Genomic DNA, 22,724 nt, shown 5'->3' on the forward strand with positions numbered 1-22,724 from the left:
TCTCATAATTGACAACGTTTCACGCCCGCGTTGGGTGATCCATTTGACACTACCATCCCTTTTCTCCACCATTGACCTAAAAGCCCACCCGCTCCCACCCTCGTTTCCCTCTTCATTCACTGTAACTCCCATCCACCATTTCAACTTTCATACATCCCTCCAAGCATCTCAATTCACTATTTATTCGTTACTTCTTATTAATATCCTTATGTAGTTTTTATTTTTACCTTTTAGTGGCTTCACGAACCATTGATTTCAATATTCACAACACCCTGCAGCGTCAGGTGGGCGTGGGTCAGTCTTTTTAGGATTTTCGGCGTCATAATCACATGCAGTGGATTTTTTGGACTAGTTCTGGTCCAAGCAAGAGAAAAATCAGAAAATATAAGCAAAATATATTAAACTTAGCCCCCGAGAAAAAAAAAGGATCAGCTCCTCAATGGTCAGAAATATTCCACTTCTAAATCGCCTATCCTCCTGCTGTCCCGTGGCTAGATTACTTCCTCTGTGTTGAATGCATGTACACACTAACTGACATTTGATTGCAGCAAAAATAATTTATATAGCGAATTGAAGAAAACACAAAAGGATTCAATCCCGCTGGATGAGCACTGTGACGAAAATTACAATATAGGGAAAATTTTAAATAAAGATCATAAAAGATATTTAATTATTGATCGGTTCCAAAAAATTTAAAATCTTAGTCCAGTTTTCTAAGATTGAAGTGAAAATAATTTGGACAAAAAAATGAAAATTCCCTTACACAAAGAAAGAAAAAAAAAGGGGGTAGCTGCTGATGAAGGAAAGAAAACGCGCACAAAAAGCTAGACATGCACTTTGCTATTTTTCACTCTTCACCTTAAGGATAAGCCGATAACATTTATCACCCACCTCCTTCCTGATTCTGCATTCTCCTTTTAGTCTGGTTGAAAACTGTGTTGTTGTGTAATGTATTCTAATTCTTCCTTCTCTGTATAGTCTGATTCAAAATGGTTATTGACCAAAGATGATTCAAAACGATAGTTTATAGCAACAATCAATTGAGGGGAGGTAAAATACTGTAATTTTGTAATAACAAGAGCCATCTTCTGTTGAATACAAATGGGTATAAAACATTTGATATGAATATGAGTATGGGTTCAATGTGGGGAATGAGCATGGAATGAATCGATTATTTGGTATGAAAGAGTTCGAGCTTTTTATTGATATAAAGTGTTAACGTTAATAAAAACAAGTTAACATTTATAAAAATTCATGTATATTAAAATTTTTGACAAATCTCATTAATAGTTTAACAAACAGTCATTTCTAAAATAACCAATACCTATTCAATTCCTGATAAGTATTAGCATGAAAAGTAAAAATGAAGTTAAAAAGATGTATAAAAATTTGCATTATATAATTGAAAGGAATCATTATCTTAGTGGCCAACTATTTTTTTGATAGCTAAAGGAATATTAGTTCAAATCCTTTTGGTCACCTTAAAAAAAATTAATTGATCTCGCTCATTGATTTGGTGATTGATGCCTGTTAGACATACGTCTCAGTTCACTCAACTCATATCACAACAGCCCACAACTGTAGGGTTCAAGAAGCAGTCTAGGAAAAGTAAACGGCCTAAAGACTGATAAGACGAATAAATATAGTAACGATAATGTGCATAGTATTATTTGCAGTTGTGTTTGTATATGATTCTTTTCTGCTTATTTTCTAGGGCTGACATGTCCATATTATTGTAACTAACTTTGCTATACGTTGCATATATAATGATGAGGAATTGTACAGGCTCCTCACATTGAGTAAGCATTACATTTGCTATTTGTTTTTCTCAAGTTGGCATCACAGCTGGAGCATCCATGGCATCCCTTCCTGTTCTTTTTACCACTAGCTCACCTACATTCTTTTCCTCCACCATTCCACTCTTTGCTACTTCTGCCATATCTTCTTTCTTTTTCTTCATTATCCTCTTCCATTCTTGAAATCAATATCGCTTGTGAACACCATATTTTCTCTAGGTCCTGATAAATAAATAAGGTAACATCCATAATAAAATAATAAAAAAGAGAAAATAATAACAATGAAAATAGGAAAATCTTTTATAACAAAAAAAAAAGTTAAAAGGTATTGAATGTGAAGATAATAAAAAAATATAATCAAGTAGAACACAATCTAATATAATAATGAGCCATAAATATTTGAAAATCTTAAGATAATATAATCTAATATTATGATTTGAAGAATTCAAGATGATATAATCTAATATATAATATTAAAATTTAAATATTTTAAAATAATATAATAATCAGGATAAAATAATAGGTAAGATAACAATTAATATTCAATCTCAATAATAATAATAATAATAATAATAATAATAATAATATAAGATTATATAAAAAATAGTGACATAGATCACGATACAATTGAGATTTTAGAAAAACTCTAAGTATATAAGTTTTTATAAAGGAAAGCAAAAGCTAGCAAGAGAAGAGTAGAGAGAAACTCAAGGAAGAAAAGATGAGACAATAGAGATCAAAGCTAATCGAGATTCATGTGTGGTCCCACATGCATTAGATGAAATCATTATTTACCTTGGGAAAATCAATTAACTGGCCCTTAGTTTTAATGTGTAATATACCATTCAACATCTCATTTTGTAATTAACATTTTACTTGTGCCCTTGTGATAAGTGCATGTATTAATTAAATTGCTTGAAAATTTTTGGTATCATCTGTTACTTTGGGACATTTGAACTTGGGAATAAATTATCAACATGTGTATCAATAAAATTATCTTTTATTTTTTTAATCATGTAAGACTTTAGGGTCTTCACAAACTTATATCCTTTTAATTACTTAAGACTTTCAAAATCCTTGCAATTTTATAAATTAATTAATCTATATTATATAGCCGATAAATTATCGCATGTACATAGTTTTGAAACCATTAGTTACATGAAACTTTTAGAGTTTTCACAAATTTAAAAATCAAATAACTTATCCTATACAGCAATAAATTATTGCGTATATTTTAAAATATTTTATCATCCTTAAATAAAAGTAGCAATTTTTCCTAAAATAAATAAATAAAATAAAGTATTTTTGAAAGGTGAATGTATAAAGCTTTCATAAATCTTATTAAAATAGTTTTCCCAAAATTGTTCCTTAGATTTTTGTCACAAATGAAAAATAAAATATTTTCATAAATAAAAACCACAAACCAATATTAAAAATTATTTTATAAAAAATAATAATTAATATTTTTCTAAAAAAATTTTGACCAAGAGACACACATTTTTATGCCAAACTACGTGATTTTGATTCTTCAAAAGGGTACGTAGGCCCCAAGATTTTATCCTGGTTAAGTCCAACTTATAAATAAATAAAAAATTTTCTTTTTAATTTTCTTACTTTTGTATCTTATTTTTCATTAAGAATAATTAATATATTTTAAGGTTATTTAAATTTATATAGTTAACTTAAGGTAACCATTCACATAAATGAGTGTTGTGAGGTGCCTAACACCTTTCTTGCACATAATTGATTTTCTTATCCTTTTTTCTATACGTAGACTATACAGTTAAAAGGTTTCAAAATTATCTTTTAAAATTTTGGTAGCAACTCATAAATATTTATATTTATTATTCAAATTTCTTTATCAAGAAATTCCAAATCAAGCACGAGATCACTATTCCTTCTGCTACAATTGTCTAGTTAAAGATGACACCACTTCTCAACAACCTCAATTAGGATGGATTGGTCCATTTTGTTCTCTGAAGTCATTTTGTTATCTTTATTCTTAGAGGACACAATTAGAAGGTTTGTTATAGGAATGAAGACTCCTCCTTTAGAGTTTCTTGCTGATGGTAATGATGTTACTATGAATCCTATTTTTGAGGATTGGCAAGATACAGACAAGCTTATATATGGCCAGCTGCTTAGATCTGTGGGAACTGATATTTCAACCCAGGTTTTTCATTGTCATACTGCTGTATAAATCTGGAAAGCTATCACTAATTTAGTATGCTCAAATACTCGTGCACGTATTACTTTGATGAAGTCCGAATTTTAGAGTACTTAAAAATGGTCTCCATATGGATGAATATCTCAGCAAAATAAAGCCTCTAGCTGATCACATGGCATTAGCATGGCATTACCTATACTTGATATTATTATGCAGACATTAGCTGGTCTAGATGTTGATTATACTCTTATTGCCATTTCATCTTGTTGATAAACCTAATTTGTCATGGGTTGATTTGCTTTCATTTATCATGACATATGAGAAGCATCTTAAACATCTTTATAATGCTAGTACTATAAGTTTAGCATTTACTAATTTAAGTTTTCAAGTTGATTGCTTTGGTTCGAGTATTATACAATATAAGTTCTCGTGCTTTCTAGTATTTTATTAGATGAAGTCGTGGTGGCAACCAAGGTCGAAGATGTTACAAAAGTAATAATAACAACAAAGTGCAATGGCAACTTTATTGTCGACCTGATCATGTTGTTGAAGATTGTTTCTACCTTTTTGATAGAAACTATGTCTATAATGAGGGGGATGCTCCTCTTGCCTCTGCTTTTTATGCATCACCAAAAACTTTATAAGACCCAGCCCTGTACTTAGATAGTGGCACCTCAAATTAAGTCACCCTCCTGAATGGAAATTCAATTTTCGGTACTCAAGCAACGACAAGTAACTTGACCATTGGATATGGTGCTAATTTACCTCTATCTGGTCATACTTCTAGTCACTCTAATTATGGTTCGATTGATTGTTTGCTACTAAAGGATATTCTTATGGTTTTTGCTAGAAAGAAAAATCTACTTAATGTTCTTGAATTAGTCCTGGACAATGATACACTAATCTAATTCTTAGGTGCTTATTGTGTTGTGAAGGACCTGAAAATGAACAAGGTTTTACTTAGAGGTACATGACGTGATGGCTTGCACAAGATTAATGGTGAACCATAAGTCTATTAACTTTATGATTTAGCTCATTATAACAAACATGTTGCCTTATTAGCAACCTAAAATGTGGCATAAGAGATTAGGCCATTCTTCTTGTAAAACTCTATTAAGAAAGTTTTAAAAAGTTGTAACATCAACTTTAATATTATTGTCGCTCTTGATTTTTGTGATCCATGTCAACTTGCTAAAATGCACAAGTTACCCTTTTCTTTATCTACATCAACTACTAAAACTTATTTAGAATTAGTTTACCATATTTATGGGGTCCTGCTCCCTTTTCTTCCATATCTGGGTTTAAATACTATATTAGGTTGTAGATGTTTTCAGTCATTATATATGGTTAAATCCATATCGGTCTAGGGGCAAGCTTTATCATCTTTCCTTAGGTTTTAAAAGTTGGTGGAAAATCAATTAGACTAAAAAATTAAAACTCTTCAGAGCGATTAGGGTGGAGAATTTTATAGCTTCACTTCAACTCTAGCTAACTCTGGCATTTTATTTTAACATCATTACCCATATACTTCTGAACAAAATGGAATGATTGAACAGAAGCATCACTATATAGTTGAAATGGGTTTAACAATGCTCACACAACCTACAATGCCTCTTTGTTATTGGTGGGAGGCCTTCATGAATTTTGTTTACGTAAGCAATCGTCTTCCCACACCAATGTTAAAGCAGAAATCACCTTTTGAAGTGCTGTTTGGTTTTAAACCAAATTATGAAGGATTTAAAATTTTCAGGTGTGCATGTTTTCCTCATCTTTGACCATATAATAAACACAGGATGAAATTTTGCTAAAAAAAGTGTACTTATCTCGGTCTTAGTCCTTCACATGAAGGATTCAAATGCTTCAGTCCTTTAGGTTGAATCGTTATCCAACGACACATTATGATTAATGAAGGTGATTTTCCTTTTACAAGTGTCGCCACATAGCCATGCAGTATTACCAATAATGATAATGATTCTTTTTATCTACCATCTCCTATGCTCTGTTCTAAGCATGTTGAAACAAGGATAGTACTCAACAACTTCTACATACAAAAGTTGACATGGGCAATATTGACAATTCATGCTCTTTGATAATGCTAGTCCATGTTTGTCTTAGCTTAAGTTTGATTCACTTAACAATGGCTTTATATGTCAGCATCAGCATCCATGGTTTCTTCTGATGTTATATCAAATAAACTTTCTCCTTCTTCTAGCACTAGTCAAGCATAGTCCAATAATGACACTTGACCTCTTCCAGTGCCTAATACTCATCCCATGGTAACATGTGGCAAGAGTGGCATTTTCAAAATAAAACAACTATATGTGTTGCTCAGTATGACCCATAACATTTATATGTAGAACCTTCATCTATTCATGACGTACTCCAACTTACTTATTGAAAAAGGCTATGTCAGATGAGTATTCAGCTCTTGTCCACAATCATACTTGGCATTTAGTTTCCTTTCATCTAGATTACAATCTCGTAGGCTGTCGATGGGGGTTTAAGACCAAGTTCAAGCTAGATAACACCATTGATCAGCATAAAGCATGGCTTGTTGCGAAAGGATATTTGCAGTAACTTAGAATTGACTATAGTAAAATATATAGTCCAGTGATTAAACCGTCTACTTTTTGAGTGGTGCTCACTTTAGTTGCTTCTAAGAACTGGAGTGTAAGGCAACTTGATATTAACAATGCCTTCCTTAATGGTGTGTTGATTGAGACAGTTTACATGATTTAACTAGAAGGATTCATTAATTCTCACAAGCCTCGTTATGTTTGCAGATTAAGAAAAGTACTTTATGCTTTGAAACAAGCACCGCGAGCATGGTTTGATCAACTTCAATCCACTCTTTTATCATAGTATTTCACAATAGTAAAAGTGACACTTCTTTATTCATTTTTCAAAACCATGGTTAGATTTTGCTCATTTTGATCTATGTTGACGACATCCTTATCACTAGAAGCAATGTACAAAGTATGAGTTTATTTATCTCCAAGCTTAACGAGATGTTCTCGCTTAAGGATATGGGACCCATACATTACTTTTTAAGGATTGAAGTCACTTATGATGCTTCTGGTTTCTACTTAAGTCAAAGGAAGTATATTTCCACCATTCTTAGTAAATGGAATATGAGCAACTCTTCTTCATGCAAGACTCCAATGGCTCTAGAAAAGACACTCTCTAGTTATGATAGTAATCCTCTACCCACGGCCTTTGACTATTGTTCAAATCATGGGTTCTCTTCAATACTTGGCAAAACACTTGGGCTGATGTGTCATTTGTGGTTAGCAAGCTCAATCAGTTTCTTTTTGCTCCAACTCTTTTGCACTGGGATGCTATAAAGAGACTTCTTTAATATCTTAAAGGAACCATTGATGTTGGCTTACACATTAAGAGGACAAATTGTCTTGATCTTGTGGCTCATTCAGATGCCAATTGGGCAAGTTGTCTCGATGATTGTAGATCTACAAGTGGATACTTTGTGTTCTTCAACGATTCCTTAGTGTCTTGGTCTTCTAAGAAGCAGTTTGTTGTCACTCGTTGGAGCGTCGAGTTTGAGTATTGTTCACTTTGCTCACATGGCCTCTAAACTACTTTGGCTTATAGTCTCTGCTTGGTGAACTTGGCTTAATTTCATAGCCTTCGTCTATCACTTGGTGCGATAATATTAGTGCATTTGCCTTAGCCTCAAATCCTATTTTTCTTGCCCGTACCAAGCATATCGAGATTGATATTCATTTTGTTTGTGATTTGGTGCTTGCTAAGACACTTGCCATTCATTTTGTTCCTTTTGAGGATCAGTTAGCTGTTTTATTAACTAAGCCATTCTCCTTATCTAGATTTCTTTCTCTACATAACAAACTCAAGCTTTCATTGGTACCCTCTCCTTTGAGGGGGAATGTTAGACATATCTCTCAGTTCACTCAACCCATATTACAGCAACCCACAGCTATGGAGTTCAAGAAGCAGTTTGAAAAGAGTAAACGGCCCAAAGGCTATTCAGACTAATAAATATAGTAACGATGTTGTGCATAGTATTCTCTGTAGTTTTGTTTGTATCTGATTCTTTTTTGCATATTTTCACACTACTAATAAATACGAAAGCTCCAACGGCTCCGCCTGTGATATTGAGAATTTTTTTAAATGAAGGATAATTTTATTTGTTTACATTAAAATTAATTATATTTTGATTTTTTGATAAAGGGTGAATTTTAGAATTATTTATTTATTTTTAAATAAAATACTTTAGAGGATTGTCCCCCTCAGGGTGTTGACTCGGCCTGGTGCAGCTGCATCCTAATTAGCTATGCCCGATGCTAAATTTCTCTGCGCCGTCCAATATTGAAATATTGGTTTTTTCACTGGTCACTCGCTGGTCAAGTCTCACTCATTTCATTCGAAGACCACGGCTCTTAAAAACGGATCACCAGTCCCCGTCTTAATAACTATCTACCAAGAAAAAATGTATACACGTGGTTTTGATTTGATTCCATATGCTCAGATGTAGCATTGATTATTATCAGTTTAATTCACGCATAGCAACGTCCAGTGTCTTTTCATTGAGATCAAAAGCCAGGGTTATACATGCCTGATGCGGCCTCGCGCCCACGACGGCACAGGCGGCAAATTCTCAGTGAATCCTGTTATTTACTGTTGAACTTGAAACAGATATATTAATACATCATCTATTAGCGGCGATGGAAGATTATACTGACAATAGCGTTACATAAGCGTTTGGATTAGAGTTACGTTAACATTAAGTATTGTTGTGTTAGGCTCCGCGCGAGTTTGTTTATGTTGTTAATTTATAATTCATGACAATTTTTTTCATGCAAAAAACCAATGGTTAAAAAACCATTCCTATCTGCCAAACAGGGCATTTGGGAATTACCGATCAAAATCAGACGTCATGATTACTGTACCTTGTCCTGTTACCATCCATGATCGTTGCCTGTTTCCCACCTCGCTCGTCACACCAAACACCCCACTAATTATTTGACGCGCATTGAAAAAATTGCCCAATGCATGTACACACAAATGCTAAATATGTGTATTTTCTTGTTCAAAAATTAGTTGAAGCGTTGGTATCCCTTAACTGCGAAGTCTAACTCGGAAACCATCATCCTCGCCCGTGTCTTTGACGAGACTATTAGACTAATAAAACACCATACAATTCTCGCCAAATAACAATTTTTTGAATCTTAAGTTAACTGAGCTTTGAATTCAATCTGCACGTAAGCACGAGGGTGAAAAAATGTCGACTCTAGAGTCTAGAATCTTGAGCTGCATACTGAAATAAAATAGGCATATTTTGAGAGCAATAACAAATTATTTGAAAAGAGATTGAATATAACTTTTTTCTCCCAAAAACACCAACGTTGAAAGTGACAACATCAAAAAAAAAAAAAAAGAAAGAAAGAATGAAAGTGACAACGGCATCCTTAGAATATTTTTTATAAGAGTGACCAAGTCTTTTGGCCAAAAAATTAATATGTTTTTTTTGATATCATCAGTTAATTTAAATTTAAGCACCGCCAAGCTTTTAAAACAAGATGGATTTCATGGTATGGTCACTTTCATCAGTCAAACTAGAACTCAATATATTGTCTGAAGTTGAGCGTCTTCTATTTAGCTCAATAATGGATGGTTAATCAACCAAGATTCGAGAGAAGGTAATATTTGTTAAGTTTTGTCTTTTGTCGATTACATATTAATATTTTACCCCAAATTTGTAGTATTTTCTCTGATGGCACATGTCCAACTAAAGTATTCCCTCAGCGGGAATTACGTCCTTGTTCAGCGTTAATCAATCCAGGTTACCTTAAAAAGATGCTACCATTATGACCCACGGTTAGTTTTTAACTACTCGTCGCGATGTGATCGTTATAATTTGCTTGATGATCAGCCTAACTCTTAGCTTCCAAGCTTCCACTCATACTCCTCAGTGAATAATACACTATCCACACAAACGTCAGGATCTGGCCGCTTGGCGCCAATCGCAGCCTTATAATTCTTAATGCTAGGTAATCAAATTAAAATCAACAAAAAGTGAACACATGGAATAAAATTGAAAACTCAAGCTAATTCACGAGAAATTCTTGCATAGATAAGATGCAACACATTATTTATAATCTATTTAATAAAAATATAATATTTAAATTACACTAAATATAAATTGATATTAATATTAATGATATTAAAGAGAAAAAATAAAAGAAATTAAATATACATTTTGTTATGAGAATAAAATTAATTAAAATAATTTTATATAATATTTTATTTAGATAACTCAGGATATTGCAATTGAACAGACGATAAATGATATGATGCATGTAGAGAAACTTGACTTATCTTCACTATTCTCTCTCTCCATTCCTCTTTACTAACTTAAAATAAAATCTGAACTATTTAATTTTAATTTAAATAAAATTTGGGCCATTTAAATTTAATCTATTTGGATGGCTTAAATTTAAATTTTTTATTTTTTATCTATATTTATACTTTGTATTTTATAATTTTTAAATTTTTTAAATTAAATCTGAATTATTTTGATTGATAATAAAATAAATTTATTAAAATTTTTTGTAAATATAAAAAGTAAATGTAAATAAAAAATAAAAATTTTATATTTGAACTATTTAAATTTAATTTGAATAAAATCTGGACGGATTAAATTTTGTTTTAGGTCAGAAAATGGGGAGGATGGGTAATGGAAAAAAGCTAAGTACCACCCAGAATTTCTCGCCAATTCACTCACAGAATCTGTCATGTCAAACACTTCGTACCTTAGAGGGCCCCACTCTCACATGCCCTGCCCCGGCAACCTTCCGAGTCACCAATTCCAATATCTCCCGCAAAGAATCGAGCCGGTCATTAAACAGTCCGGATCGTGGCTGAAAAACCACCGTTGAGTCCGGTCCGAATATTTCATGGGCGACGGCTGCACGACTTCCCATGCGTCCCAACGAAATTCCTTTTTCTGTCCCGGGCAAAAAAAAAAAAAAACACGAAATTCCTTTCCCACGCCCCACACAAGCAATTCCTTATTCCTGTGATCCTATTTCAGTTAAAAGGGATTTAATTATTCCTATTTAATAACCCCACGAAGCTTTACCCCCGTTCTATTTCCTTCCTGAAAGAAACATCTGATCGGAAAAGGTAACAAACAAATCAAGGTTCAGCTTTGTCCGAATCGGACCTTGTTGGGTTTTAATATTTGCTTCTGTTCCTTGCATCGTCGGATTCGGCAAAAGCAAGCAACTTAGTGCCTTTCTCCCCTGCAAAGAATTGGCTTTTCTCGCTAGTCTGGCTGGCGCAGTCTGCCCCACCTTCGTTCCGGTAACATCACCAGAAAGGTTTCTGGTTGTTTGGCCGCCTGGTTGTTTTTGCAGTTTGTTTCGCCACTGCCGCCGCTGAATCCATCTATGTTTGGTGGTGAAATTAGGAGTTTAGGGTTTGTTGCTTTCGTTGGATGTTTGTTGGGTGCAGGATAAATGCGTGTCACCGAGGATCTAGGGTTTTCGAGCCTGGTCCTTGTGGTGGTATGTTTCGTCGTGCCGGTGATCGGGTTCGTAATTCACCGGAAATGGCAATTCGCCTTGGCCAGGCAGGAGGAAATCAAGAGGCTTCTGATTTTGGCCGCCGAGGAGGCAGCTCGGGCCGAGAGTGAGGCTTCGTATGCCTACGCTACATTTTCTGCTCCCAAGATCAATCAATGCGTAGTGTGTTATTCCCCTACCACTACCCGGTGTTCCAGATGCAAAGCAGTTCGCTACTGGTATGTAGCGTCGATTTCATCTGCCGTCTGCTAGTTCAATTTTTAATTTGTTGCCTCGATCATTAAGTTTCTTAAATCAATCAAGTTTCTCTTTCCATTCTATGGAATCTGGTCGCTTTTGGAGTTTTATCGTTCAGATTCTCATGATCATGAGTTGCTATTTAGTAGCCTTTATTTATTGCTGCACTGTTTGTCTGATTTCCAATTTCTTTCCCTCTGGTTCAGATCATAGAGTAATAATGCATTGTTGGGTGGAATCCTGACGCGAAAATGGAGTGAATTTCATGCCATTTCTAAACCCCAATATATTAAGTCTTTATTTGCTTATTAACATTAAGAAAACAAACATAATCCGAATGTTTGGCTTGCATTTGTTAGCTGATCGCTTCAGTGGGTCTGCCGCTGTAATCCATTTCTGTGCGTATCACCATACATACGAATAGGTTATGTCTCTTTATATATTGATGGCTGTTGCTCCTGAGAATAATGATCCTGTTGTAACTCTTCAAAAAGTTTTTTTTTTAATTCCATGTTCAATACATTTGGAAAAGAAGGCGTTTCTTATAAGTTTTTCTAAAATTGATATTATTTACGTTTGGATGTGGGTATGATGACTCTATTTGTTCTTGACATTTGTGATTTGTTTGATTAGATTGACAGCAATAGGGAACATCACTTGGTTTCTAAATTATTATTCTTTTATGATGTGTATTTTAATTTTTCCTCATTCGGTATCATGTATTATAGTTCGGGTAAGTGCCAAATCATTCATTGGCGTCAAGGCCACAAAGAAGAATGTCATCCTCCCAGCACAACATGCCAGGATGATGATGTGTTTGATGACCATATGGTAGCAGAGAAAGACCGCTGTAGAATTCTTGAAGAGAAGTCTGAGGTTGAAGGTACAAGGTGTGAAACAGTCTCTAAGAAAACCCCACTGTCTGGAATCAATTCTCCTGAGGTCACATGTGGAAAGGATGATATCAATAGTTTTGAGCCTCTTGCAGCTGGAAATATAACAGATTCTAATTCTGAATTGTCTAGTAACTCATTTTCTGGATTCTCATCTTCTACTGTTGCTAGCGAATCATCTGATGACGCCTCTGTATGTGAGAGTGTCGTTTCAAGTGAGCCAGAGAGATCAGAAGGACATATTTTTGCTGATCCTGCCCTCGATATGCATGATGCCAATTCAAGTGATAATAGCATGGATATGACCATGCCATCATTGCCAAAGTTTGCTAATTCAGTTGATGCAATAGATGGCTTTTCTAGTATGCGTAATTTAAATCAAACTAGACCTAGTTTTAGTAAAGAAAAGGGTAAGCTTGCGAAGAATGGTTCTTCATGTTTGAGTGTGGGTCAGGAAGTAACAATCGAGCATCATACTGTGTCTTCTGGTTTTTGGGATAAAACTCTTGATTCCGAAGGGACTAACGGCGATGCAAAAAATGAACTGCTTCCATCTCACTCTGATGAATCCACTGACCATCAGAAACCTGGATGTGGCTCTTCAATTTGTGTTTCAGTCAATATCTTGCCTCCCATGCATGTACAAGGTCAAGAGGAAGAAGATTCAGCTGCTGACAATTGTGTTCTAAACTCTGCTGGGAATATGGCAAGTGCAGGGTCAGCATTATCAGAGAATGACAGTATGGATTCTTTGAAGAGGCAAATTTCCACATCTTTAGACCACAAAGGGTCCAACAGTCCAAGCTTTATGAGGAAAGATAATTGTGGGTCGCCTTCATCTTTTGTCCATCACTCTTCTAGTGTTGGTAAAAAATCAGGTTTTGCAGATTCTTCAAGCATCAGCAACTTGCAATCAGCAGGCTCTAAGGCATCAAATAACATTCTGGTTGACCCTGATAGTGCATCACATCAATTGGAGTCTGTTGAAGTGAGATATATGCCAAGTCCATATGCTGATGCTCATTTAGAATCTAGAACTAAAAATTATGCACATTCCAGTACAATATCTGGGAATAATGCTGTTCAACCCAGGATCACTACTTCATCTCAAGTTGCTAGCCGATCACCAACTCCGAAGAATGGCTTGAAAACATCTATGTTGAAAGTTGTTGATCAGTTCAAAGGATCAAATTCATCAAAACGATTGCCACTAGCTGTTGGGAGTGATGTTACTGGAAGATACAGTGACAAGGTTTTTCATGATCACAACTTGGTATTTGTTTTGCTGCTGATTGCATGTATACTTACATGGTCTGGTAGTTATTGCAGGGTCTTTTTTCATATGACTTGTTTGTCAAGCTTTATAACTGGAACAAGGCAGAGTTGCAACCATTTGGTCTTGTAAATTGCGGAAACAGGTAATTTGATGTGTTTTGTGTTTGATAAATCTTTTTGAAAGCTGCTTGCTTGTGCATGGACTTATAACAAATTGATGGTATAGCTGAAGTTTTATGCTTTACATATTTTTTCTCTATGGTTAATTGGTTAGTTGATATCAGTGGTCAGGTTACAGAATTTTGCCATCCATTTGATATTACGTTTCTACAGTGAAGAATTTACCCCTGCCACCTTCTTAACATACTTGTGTCCCTTGTCCGCAGCTGTTATGCTAACGCTGTACTCCAGTGCTTAGCTTTTACACCTCCCCTTACTGCTTATTTACTTCAAGGACTTCATTCTAAAGCATGTACGTTTGAAATCACAGTTTCCTTATGTGCCAAAAGTCTTACTACAATCTATAATAATTGTTGCATTGGATTGAATTTTTCTTGTCTGCTCAGGTGCTAATAAGAAAGGGTGTTTCACCTGTGAGTTTGAAAGTTTAGTTTTGAAGTCAAAAGGCACAAAATCTGCACTCTCACCGAAAGGTATTCTTTCCCAATTACAAAATATTGGTAGTCGACTTGGCAATGGGAGAGAAGAAGATGCACATGAGTTTTTAAGGTTTGCCTTTACATATTGAAAAATATTATGAATTTTTTAGCATAGTCCTTGTTTTGTATTCATCCTTAATGAGCTGTAATGCTATATTTGACAGGAGTGCTATTGACACCATGCAATTGGTTTGTCTAGCGGAAGCTGGTCTTAATGCATCAGGCTCATCAGAAGAGGAAACAACTTTAATGGGTCTAACATTTGGAGGTTACCTTCGTTCAAAGGTTATGCACTATTCACATTATAATTTTATCTGAAAAGAATATTATAAAACTATGTGAAGCACCCCCCCTTCCATTGAATGCAACACTGTGGGGGCCTGTTAATGATACAGATAATGCTATTATTCCTATATTTCTATCATCCTTTGGTACAAGCAGCAAGTATGATGAAAATCTGATAATATGTTGACAGATAAAATGCATGAGATGTGGCGGGAAGTCTGAGCGTCAGGAAAGAATGATGGATCTAACCGTTGCAATAGAAGGGGAGATAACAACCCTGGAGGAGGCTCTACGGCAATTTACTAGCACTGAGTCTCTAGAAGGAGAAAACAAGTATCATTGTGTCAGGTTTTTTGATTCTTGAGTTTCTAAACTCTTTAATACTATCTATTTATCATATGCTTAGGCTGCTATCATATTGAAGCTTCATGATTGATTATTATGGTTTACTGGTAATCACTTGAAAAATTGCTGGAGTTTACTGGTTTGACATTAAGTGTTACGTTTGGCTTCTAGTTTGGAAATTGTTCTGTTTCTTTCTTCTTCATTTCTGTCTTGAATGTACAAGCCTTTGGGAGGAAGAAACACTGATGTGGAATCTGATCAGAATTACTAAGGTCTATTAGAATGGGATCCAATTTTAAGATTTATGAAAGTGTAAAGATGGTGGGATTGAGGGCATTTTGTAAGCACTCATTGGTGATTAAGGATCCAAATAATTGCTTCTTGGGTGCTTTGAACTGCACCTGCAAAGCCAAGGTTTTGATGGTTTGTGGGGTAGATTCAAGAAAGAAAGAGCAATTGAGGGTTGAGGGTTTTGGATGATTTTTTTTTCCTGTGACATCTGCTTAGGGGTGATTATTTCAGCATGGCTTTAAATTGAACGATGTGGATTTGGCATTAAATTGAAAACTTTCATGCTTAGGCCTTTTGTTGAGTAGTCCCTTCTGAGGTTTGATCAGATGCTAAGGAAAGAGTAATTCAAACAGTTATTCTCATAATCGTACCTTACTTTATGCCATTATGAATGAGTGTCAGCGAAACTTATCCTGCTAGTACCTATCAGAATGAGGACTTCCTGTTAATACTAATGATTGGCCAACAATTGAGGTTGAAAATTAAAACCTCATAATAAGACCATATATTATTACTTATGTCCAGGCAATTCCTTGAATGAGGGACCACAGGTATTTGATGAAAGTTGGAGAAAATTACCAAAAGCGCCTTATGCTGTAGGAAAACAACAGCTGTTTGATGGAACTTAATAACAGCTTTTTTAGACACGAAATGTTCTTTGATATTGGGTCTAATTAAGGTTATGCATGGGTTTTCATGCTAGAGCACTTTCCCAATCCTCATCTGAGAGTTAGAATAGTTTTTGCATGCCTTTTTGCAGCTCTGCTAAGGGCTACTGCTATTGCCCTATCACCATCTTTGCTGAGATTAATGGATCCTTTGGCACAATCAGTGCCATTACTTGAAATTATGCTTTGGTAGCCCAAGGTCTGAATGGTTCAAAATTTATTTGCATGATTTTCATTTTCTCTGCTGATTCTCATTTTCATTGCTAAGGGGGGTCATCATCAGAAATTTGTCATCTTGCAATTGGACCTGCATCTAGAAGTTGCCATTTTTCAGAATAATTTTTATTTTTTCGTTATTTTTTGAATACATTGTGCTCTCACTCCTCCTTGCCTTTGGGGCCACGCCTAATAAAATTATAGTCGTCTTGCTTCTCATCCAGGCAAATTTTGTCTTGGTGTGCAGCAGACTTTGGCATATAATTTAGAATACTACAACTTTGGCGTCAACCATCCTTGTCTGTTTGAGTTTTAGCATTCTAAGCAGTTACACATTATATTATTTTGTTATTAATTGATAATTGACTATTTTCATGTTAAGCAGGTGTAAATCTTATGAGAATGCCAAGAAGAAGTTGACAGTGTCGGAGGCCCCAAATATTCTTACAATTGCATTAAAGAGATTTCAGGTATTTCATTTGTTGAACTCAAAAATGAGATGTTACTATCTTGTTGCATTTTTATATCTTTTTTTTTTTTTGGTGTACGAGGCTTTTTAACATTTGTTAGATGTGTTGCTGCAGTCTGGAAAATTTGGGAAGCTCAACAAGCCCATTCGATTTCCTGAAATACTTGACTTGGCCCCTTTTATGAGTGGGACTAGTGATAAGTCACCTATATACAGGCTGTATGGGGTAGTTGTTCACTTGGATATTATGAATGCTGCCTTTTCGGGCCACTATGTGTGCTATGTGAAGAATAGCCAAAATAAGTGGTTCAAGGTTGATGACAGTGTGGTATGTCCCAATTTCCTTTAGTTTTGATATCTTTTGTTCTGCAGCTAGTTTAGAACTTTTTTTCCTCCCTTGGATTTATTATTCTTAGAAGTTCTGTGATCCTGCTTATCAGCTCACAACCCGTCTTTCTGCTTGCTTGCATTCTCCAGGAAAGCTGTTTGGACATTATTAATAATCAACATCAAAAATTAACTAAAGATGATATTTGGTCCTGTGGGAATATAATTGACAGTTAACACTAGTGCTCTATTAAGTGTGAATAGACTGTACATTAGCATTGTGGAGCAGTTACTTTGAAGATTTCACCCTGAGGATTGAAAGTGTGTTCAAGTTCTCTGGGTGAACATGTCTCTTCCAAAGTTGTCTTATGTACCTTCTCATTGACTCTGGTCGAGCCTCCTGATTCAATTCACAGGCCGGAAGGAAAATTGAGAACCTTGCGGTAAAAATGGAAAATCAAGAACCTTAGGAGTTGTTTGGTATAGAGGACGTTAGGGGGAGAAGTAAAACTTATCAGGAAATAGATGATTTACTTTTGTTTGTATAAAAAAAATATTAGTTGTTCTTTTGAACTTGGAGGCCCAGCTTCTCCGAGAATTTGGGAAATAACTTCTTGAGTAAACCTTGGAAAAGTTGCGCTCTCCAAGTATTTTATATTAATATTCCAAAAGGGATAAAACTTAGACACCTAGTCTCATGTACTTAATATGCGTGTTTCCAATCCAATCAAGATGTGTGAATTTTTTATACATTATTTATTATATAATAAACTCTTGTTAATATTAATAATATGTTAAAATCCTTTTGTTCTAATTTGATTGCTTAAAAGTATATTAAGTATGAGGCCAAGTATGTAAGCCTTTCCCTTCCAAAAATACCTCTCACAATTAAACTTCCTAAACATAAAACAAGTGATATTTATGTCTTCAACATTAAAAATAAGTATATTTATTTTTTTATTCATTTAGTGAATGCATTTCAGTTTTATTCGAAAAAAATATAGTTTTTGGGAAGTTAACTTTCCTAGAAGTGTGACTACATGAACCAAACGATCTCTTGAATATGTGCATTCAGATCTGATGTTAGCAATCCACTGGACTTGTTTATAGTTCAGTTGCTACTGCTAAGAACATGAATTTTAAGACTTGCAGTGTTTCTGCATGTGTGTGAAGTTAATCAATGGAAAACAAAGTCTTTTTTTTTTATTGTCGATTTTGCTGCTGCTGCTATTTGGATAACTTGACTACTTGATTGTTTTATGTTTTTTTAGGTGACAGCGGTTGAATTGGAGCGAGTCTTGACAAAAGGAGCGTACATGCTTCTGTACGCAAGGTAACCGATCTTCCAGTCTATTATTTTTTGTCGTCGAGGCTGCTTATAATTTTTTCTGATCAACTGAATCACCTGCTAGGTGCTCACCAAGGGCCCCAAGGTTGATTAGGAATACAATTTCTAATGATTCAAAGAGTAAAGCTGCCAATGGAAAGATTACGATAATGAAATCCAGATATGTGCCCACAAATTCTGTTGCTGCCGAATATTTTCCAAGCTCAGTTTCTCCCAATGGCTCACCCACCTTAGACCCTTTCAATTCAAAGTTTCACCACTTGAAAAGGATTCTGGTAGATGATTCATCAAGTGATAACTCGTCCCTTATCAGTACCAATTCTGATGAAGGTTCTTGCAGCACTGACAGCACCCGGTACTCAACCAGCACCGATGACTTCTCCGAATACATTTTTGGCGAATCAGGTTGTAGCTGGAACAACACATGGAAGAATTCTGATTCTGACTCGAGCTCCTCATCGTCATCCTCACCCTTGAACTTGAGACATTCTCCCCTATCTGATAAGGTCCGATATGGCTCAGGTTTTCCAGACATCAATGGGTTGCGTACTCCTGCTGGTTCCAGTTTGGAGGCAGGTAGTCCATTGTACAGAGATTATACGGGTGTTAACAGAGTGGCGGATACTGAAAGGGGAGTTACTCTTTTGCGTTCTAACACAAATATACATGTTAGGAAGTTAGGTAATAGCCGTAGCAATAGTATTATTAGTAGGGAGACTAACTATTTTCAGGGACTAGGATCTAACCATTTTAGCGATAAAAATTATGGTGCTTCGTGTATAAAGTCACGGGAAAGAACGGGCTGACTTTTATGGAGTAAATAATTAGGGATGCAGATGCAGTACGTAAAGTGCTCTTGTTAATAACTTATCTCTCAAATTTGCCTTTTGGGTCTCGATCATGACCTTGAAAAACTCGTAACGTTGGTCTGTCTTGTTGAAAACAAATAAAGTGAAACAAGCTATGATGCATCAAAAGAAATTTTTTCTGTAATCTTGAGCAAGTGCTCTCACGTCTCCATTACGCGTTAGTTAAATGTTTATTATGAGTGTCCCGTACAGGATTTGGATTCCATGCCCGGAGCAAATCCCCGCACCCAATGCATGGCGACACATGAAAAATATGAAGGTATGAGTGAGTTAGCGGTCAGAGGCAAATCCACATGAGAGGGACTTGAGCAGGCGCTCTCATTTTCACTCGTTTTCATTCACGAGCTTGAAAGATTTGATCCCACAACAAACTGAAATTTGGATACTACTTCCTTATTCTTCAAATATTTGGGAGATTCCATGAGAATGAGAGAGACGATTTCGGTTCCATACGTGATTTTTTAATTTGAATTTTTTTATTTTAAATTGAAACCTATATAACCTCTGCTATAATACAAATTCTGCGTAATGGGGTGTATTCTTGAAAATACTATGTCATTATAATTCAAAATACTTGGTTTCTCGTTGTCTTTAACGCAATCCAAAAAATAAAGTCCATTATTGAATAACCTGAAAACACAACTCTAAGGTTTCTGAGAGAAAGAAATTGTGAAGCGAGAAGATAGAGTTCAAAACCTAATAATAACACTTCAGAATTGAAGCATGGATCCAAAACCAAAACCATATTACCCATATTGCTTCGTCTTGCTAATTCACTTTAGATTAATCGCTTCATCTTCTTCATCCTGATCAAGGGTGGTTCCAGAAAGAAGAAAATAAAGTACCAATACGTGAAAATACTCACTAGTTCTCTTACTCCTCTCATGTGCGTCTACCTTTGACCGTTAATTTGATCTTACGCTTGTAAATTTGCCACATGTCGCCATGCATTGGGTGTGTGGATTTGCTCTAAGCATGGAATCCAAATCTGTAGCGTCACGTGACCTCTCGTAACTTGAATGTAAATACATGCCTATTTAAAAAGGGGATGCAAAAATATGTCAAAGTAAATAATTATTTTATATATTTATTTTGAATCATTAATATTACAAATTTGAGCATGCTTTTTTAATAATGGTAATAAAAAATATTTAATGTTCAAATACATTTCATTATTATTAATAATTGGTATATTTTTATATTGAGGGCATTGCCATAATTTAATCTACATTCATTTTTATTATCTCATTGTATTTATGCAATCAAGTAACAAATTATCCATCACCTCTGTCCTTTGGGTTTTTCACGTCCTAAAATGAGGAGAAGAAAATTAAAAAGGTGTGGGTTTGTTGGCAGTTTGCATGAACCATGCAGATAGAGGTATATTTCATGATTTGGTATGGGAGATGTGGGGTTATTTTTATTCACAAATCTGGAATCCTGATTTGGTACTTGCCTATTCGATCCCACATACATGTCCTTGCTCCATCGTTCTCGTTCCTTAAAAAAGGTTCCTAATTAGTTCTCAATAAGGAGGGGTAGGGTGATCAATAATTTAGGCATTGTTTTAATTTTGTTCACAAAAGGGTGTCGTACAAGCAGATCTGAAGGAGCAAGCATGGCGCGATTGGGTTGACTTTGCAGAGGGGTCGTGCGTTTTCTTTGAGCAATGAATACAAATGTAATGATGGCAACACAATCCACAGTGCTGTCACATATATATGAAGTTACTGACACAAACCGTCGTCGTCGTCGTCAATATCAATAAATATATTAATAGAGCATCTCATACATGGCGCGGTATATGAACAATTTTATACAGACTATGCCTCTGGTTTACGTTGAAAAGATATTAACTAACAGAGTATTAAATAAAATCGGGGAACATAATTAAATGAGTTATAAATACGTTTATCAATTTATAATTGTTGACGAATAGTGAAAGCTTCAGAGCAGTCGTACTGCAGCTGAAAGTCTTGTGAACAGAGGGATGGGTACTGAAATGATGAATAAGAAGCCGAAGCCGCGGGTATGGCTGATCCCTGCGTATACGGCATACTTTCTGGCCCCACCCACATGCTGCCCTTTCATCATTCTATGTGTCGCTGCACACAAACACACACACACTCCCCCCCCCCCCCAATACGTACTTTATAATTATGCATATGTTTGCGTTTCTAAATACCAATTCAATTTAACCAATTCTTGCGCTTACACTTACTCCAACCTTAATTATATCATATCATCAAACAGATAGTGCCCCAGCGCCTTTGTTTTAGATCATCGATGGCCCCATTAAGTTTTAACACCAGATAACTATCAAACCAACTTTTTCGTTCAATTCTTCGGATTTATCCGACGTTCTTTTTTCGGGTGATGCATCTTCCTATCTTAAATAAGAAAAGGACTGATTTAACATTTGCAGCTCAATATATTCTGAGCAGCAAGGAAGGTATGGGGATAATGTGGGACCCTCATTTGTCAACTTGCCTGAAAAAGACACCCGAAACTTGTGGCTCAAGTCAAGTCAGGTTTACCATTCACACAGCAGACTTCAAATTTGTTCTTCCCTCCCTCAAAGAATCTTTTTTTTTTTTTTCAAATATTATAATTGCAGCTTGTTTTCTTTTTCTTGGGGCTAAGAAGAATAGAAGAGAGCTTGGCGATGAATGTGATCATGAAGGGGAAAGAAAGAGATGAAAAGAAAAAAAGGGTGTTTTGATTTGCAGTCTGTGACGGGACAAGCATGCACAGTTAGGAAGGTAGCTATGCTACTTGCGTGCGTTGGTTCCCGCTAATTATGCTTCGTTCTTTCCTACGCGTGCACTACTTTTTTATTCATTATTATGCGAATTTTCTTAACAACTTGCTCTTTTAAATCTCCACGCAACTTCTTAGAGTTCATACTCATTTATGTATAATTATATCTATATATATACACACACAGTGGCAGAATCAGAACCCCGGTACAACATAATTAAAAATAAATAATTTTAAAAAAATTAATAATTAAAAATTTAAATTTATATATTATAATTATGATTTTATGTTTAAAAAAATTGAATATGAAATAAAAAATAAATAATTTTTAAAAATTTGTTGTGAAAAATTTGGATTTGATATATGAAAATGACAAAAAAAAGGCATATTTAATATTAGTGAGTTTACAATTTATGTTTAAAGTTTACAATTTATATATAAAAAACTATTTAAATAAAATATATTTAAATATAAATCAAGAGTAGGTGACTTTAAATAATAACTGCAAGTTGTATAAAATGTCAAGGATAAGCGCTATACAAACGAACCACGTATAG

The 22,724-nt window shown here is 35.0% G+C and overlaps 1 protein-coding gene across 2 annotated transcripts; it reads left to right on the forward strand.

Annotated features, from left to right (window-relative positions):
- Positions 1 to 10,911: 10,911 nt before the first annotated feature.
- Positions 10,912 to 19,531, forward strand: LOC129302221 (ubiquitin carboxyl-terminal hydrolase 17). 2 transcript variants are annotated; one of them, XM_054940927.1, is made up of 11 exons: positions 10,912 to 11,743; positions 12,491 to 13,907; positions 13,976 to 14,073; positions 14,317 to 14,402; positions 14,497 to 14,659; positions 14,754 to 14,874; positions 15,065 to 15,222; positions 16,780 to 16,864; positions 16,979 to 17,191; positions 18,462 to 18,523; positions 18,603 to 19,531. In XM_054940927.1, exons 1-11 carry the CDS (start codon positions 11,460 to 11,462, stop codon positions 19,342 to 19,344), a joined length of 3,429 nt encoding a protein of 1,142 aa, XP_054796902.1. In that variant the 5' UTR covers positions 10,912 to 11,459; the 3' UTR covers positions 19,345 to 19,531. The 2 variants fall into 2 exon arrangements, with proteins under 2 accessions (XP_054796902.1, XP_054796903.1); XM_054940928.1 differs by having other exon boundaries at positions 10,915 to 11,743; positions 13,985 to 14,073.
- Positions 19,532 to 22,724: the final 3,193 nt, after the last annotated feature.

Source organism: Prosopis cineraria, unplaced genomic scaffold (assembly GCF_029017545.1).
Source record: "Prosopis cineraria cultivar Desert tree isolate PC_DT_omini unplaced genomic scaffold, ASM2901754v1 PC2, whole genome shotgun sequence".
NCBI lineage: Eukaryota > Viridiplantae > Streptophyta > Magnoliopsida > Fabales > Fabaceae > Prosopis > Prosopis cineraria.

Bases quoted from the DNA above. Each gene is read 5' to 3' on its own strand.
- LOC129302221 (XM_054940927.1), top strand. From the start codon at position 11,460: ATGCGTGTCACCGAGGATCTAGGGTTTTCGAGCCTGGTCCTTGTGGTG. The intron at 11,744-12,490 runs GTATGTAGCGTC...CATGTATTATAG, and splicing joins TGCAAAGCAGTTCGCTACTG to TTCGGGTAAGTGCCAAATCA. The intron at 16,865-16,978 runs GTATTTCATTTG...GTGTTGCTGCAG, and splicing joins TTGCATTAAAGAGATTTCAG to TCTGGAAAATTTGGGAAGCT.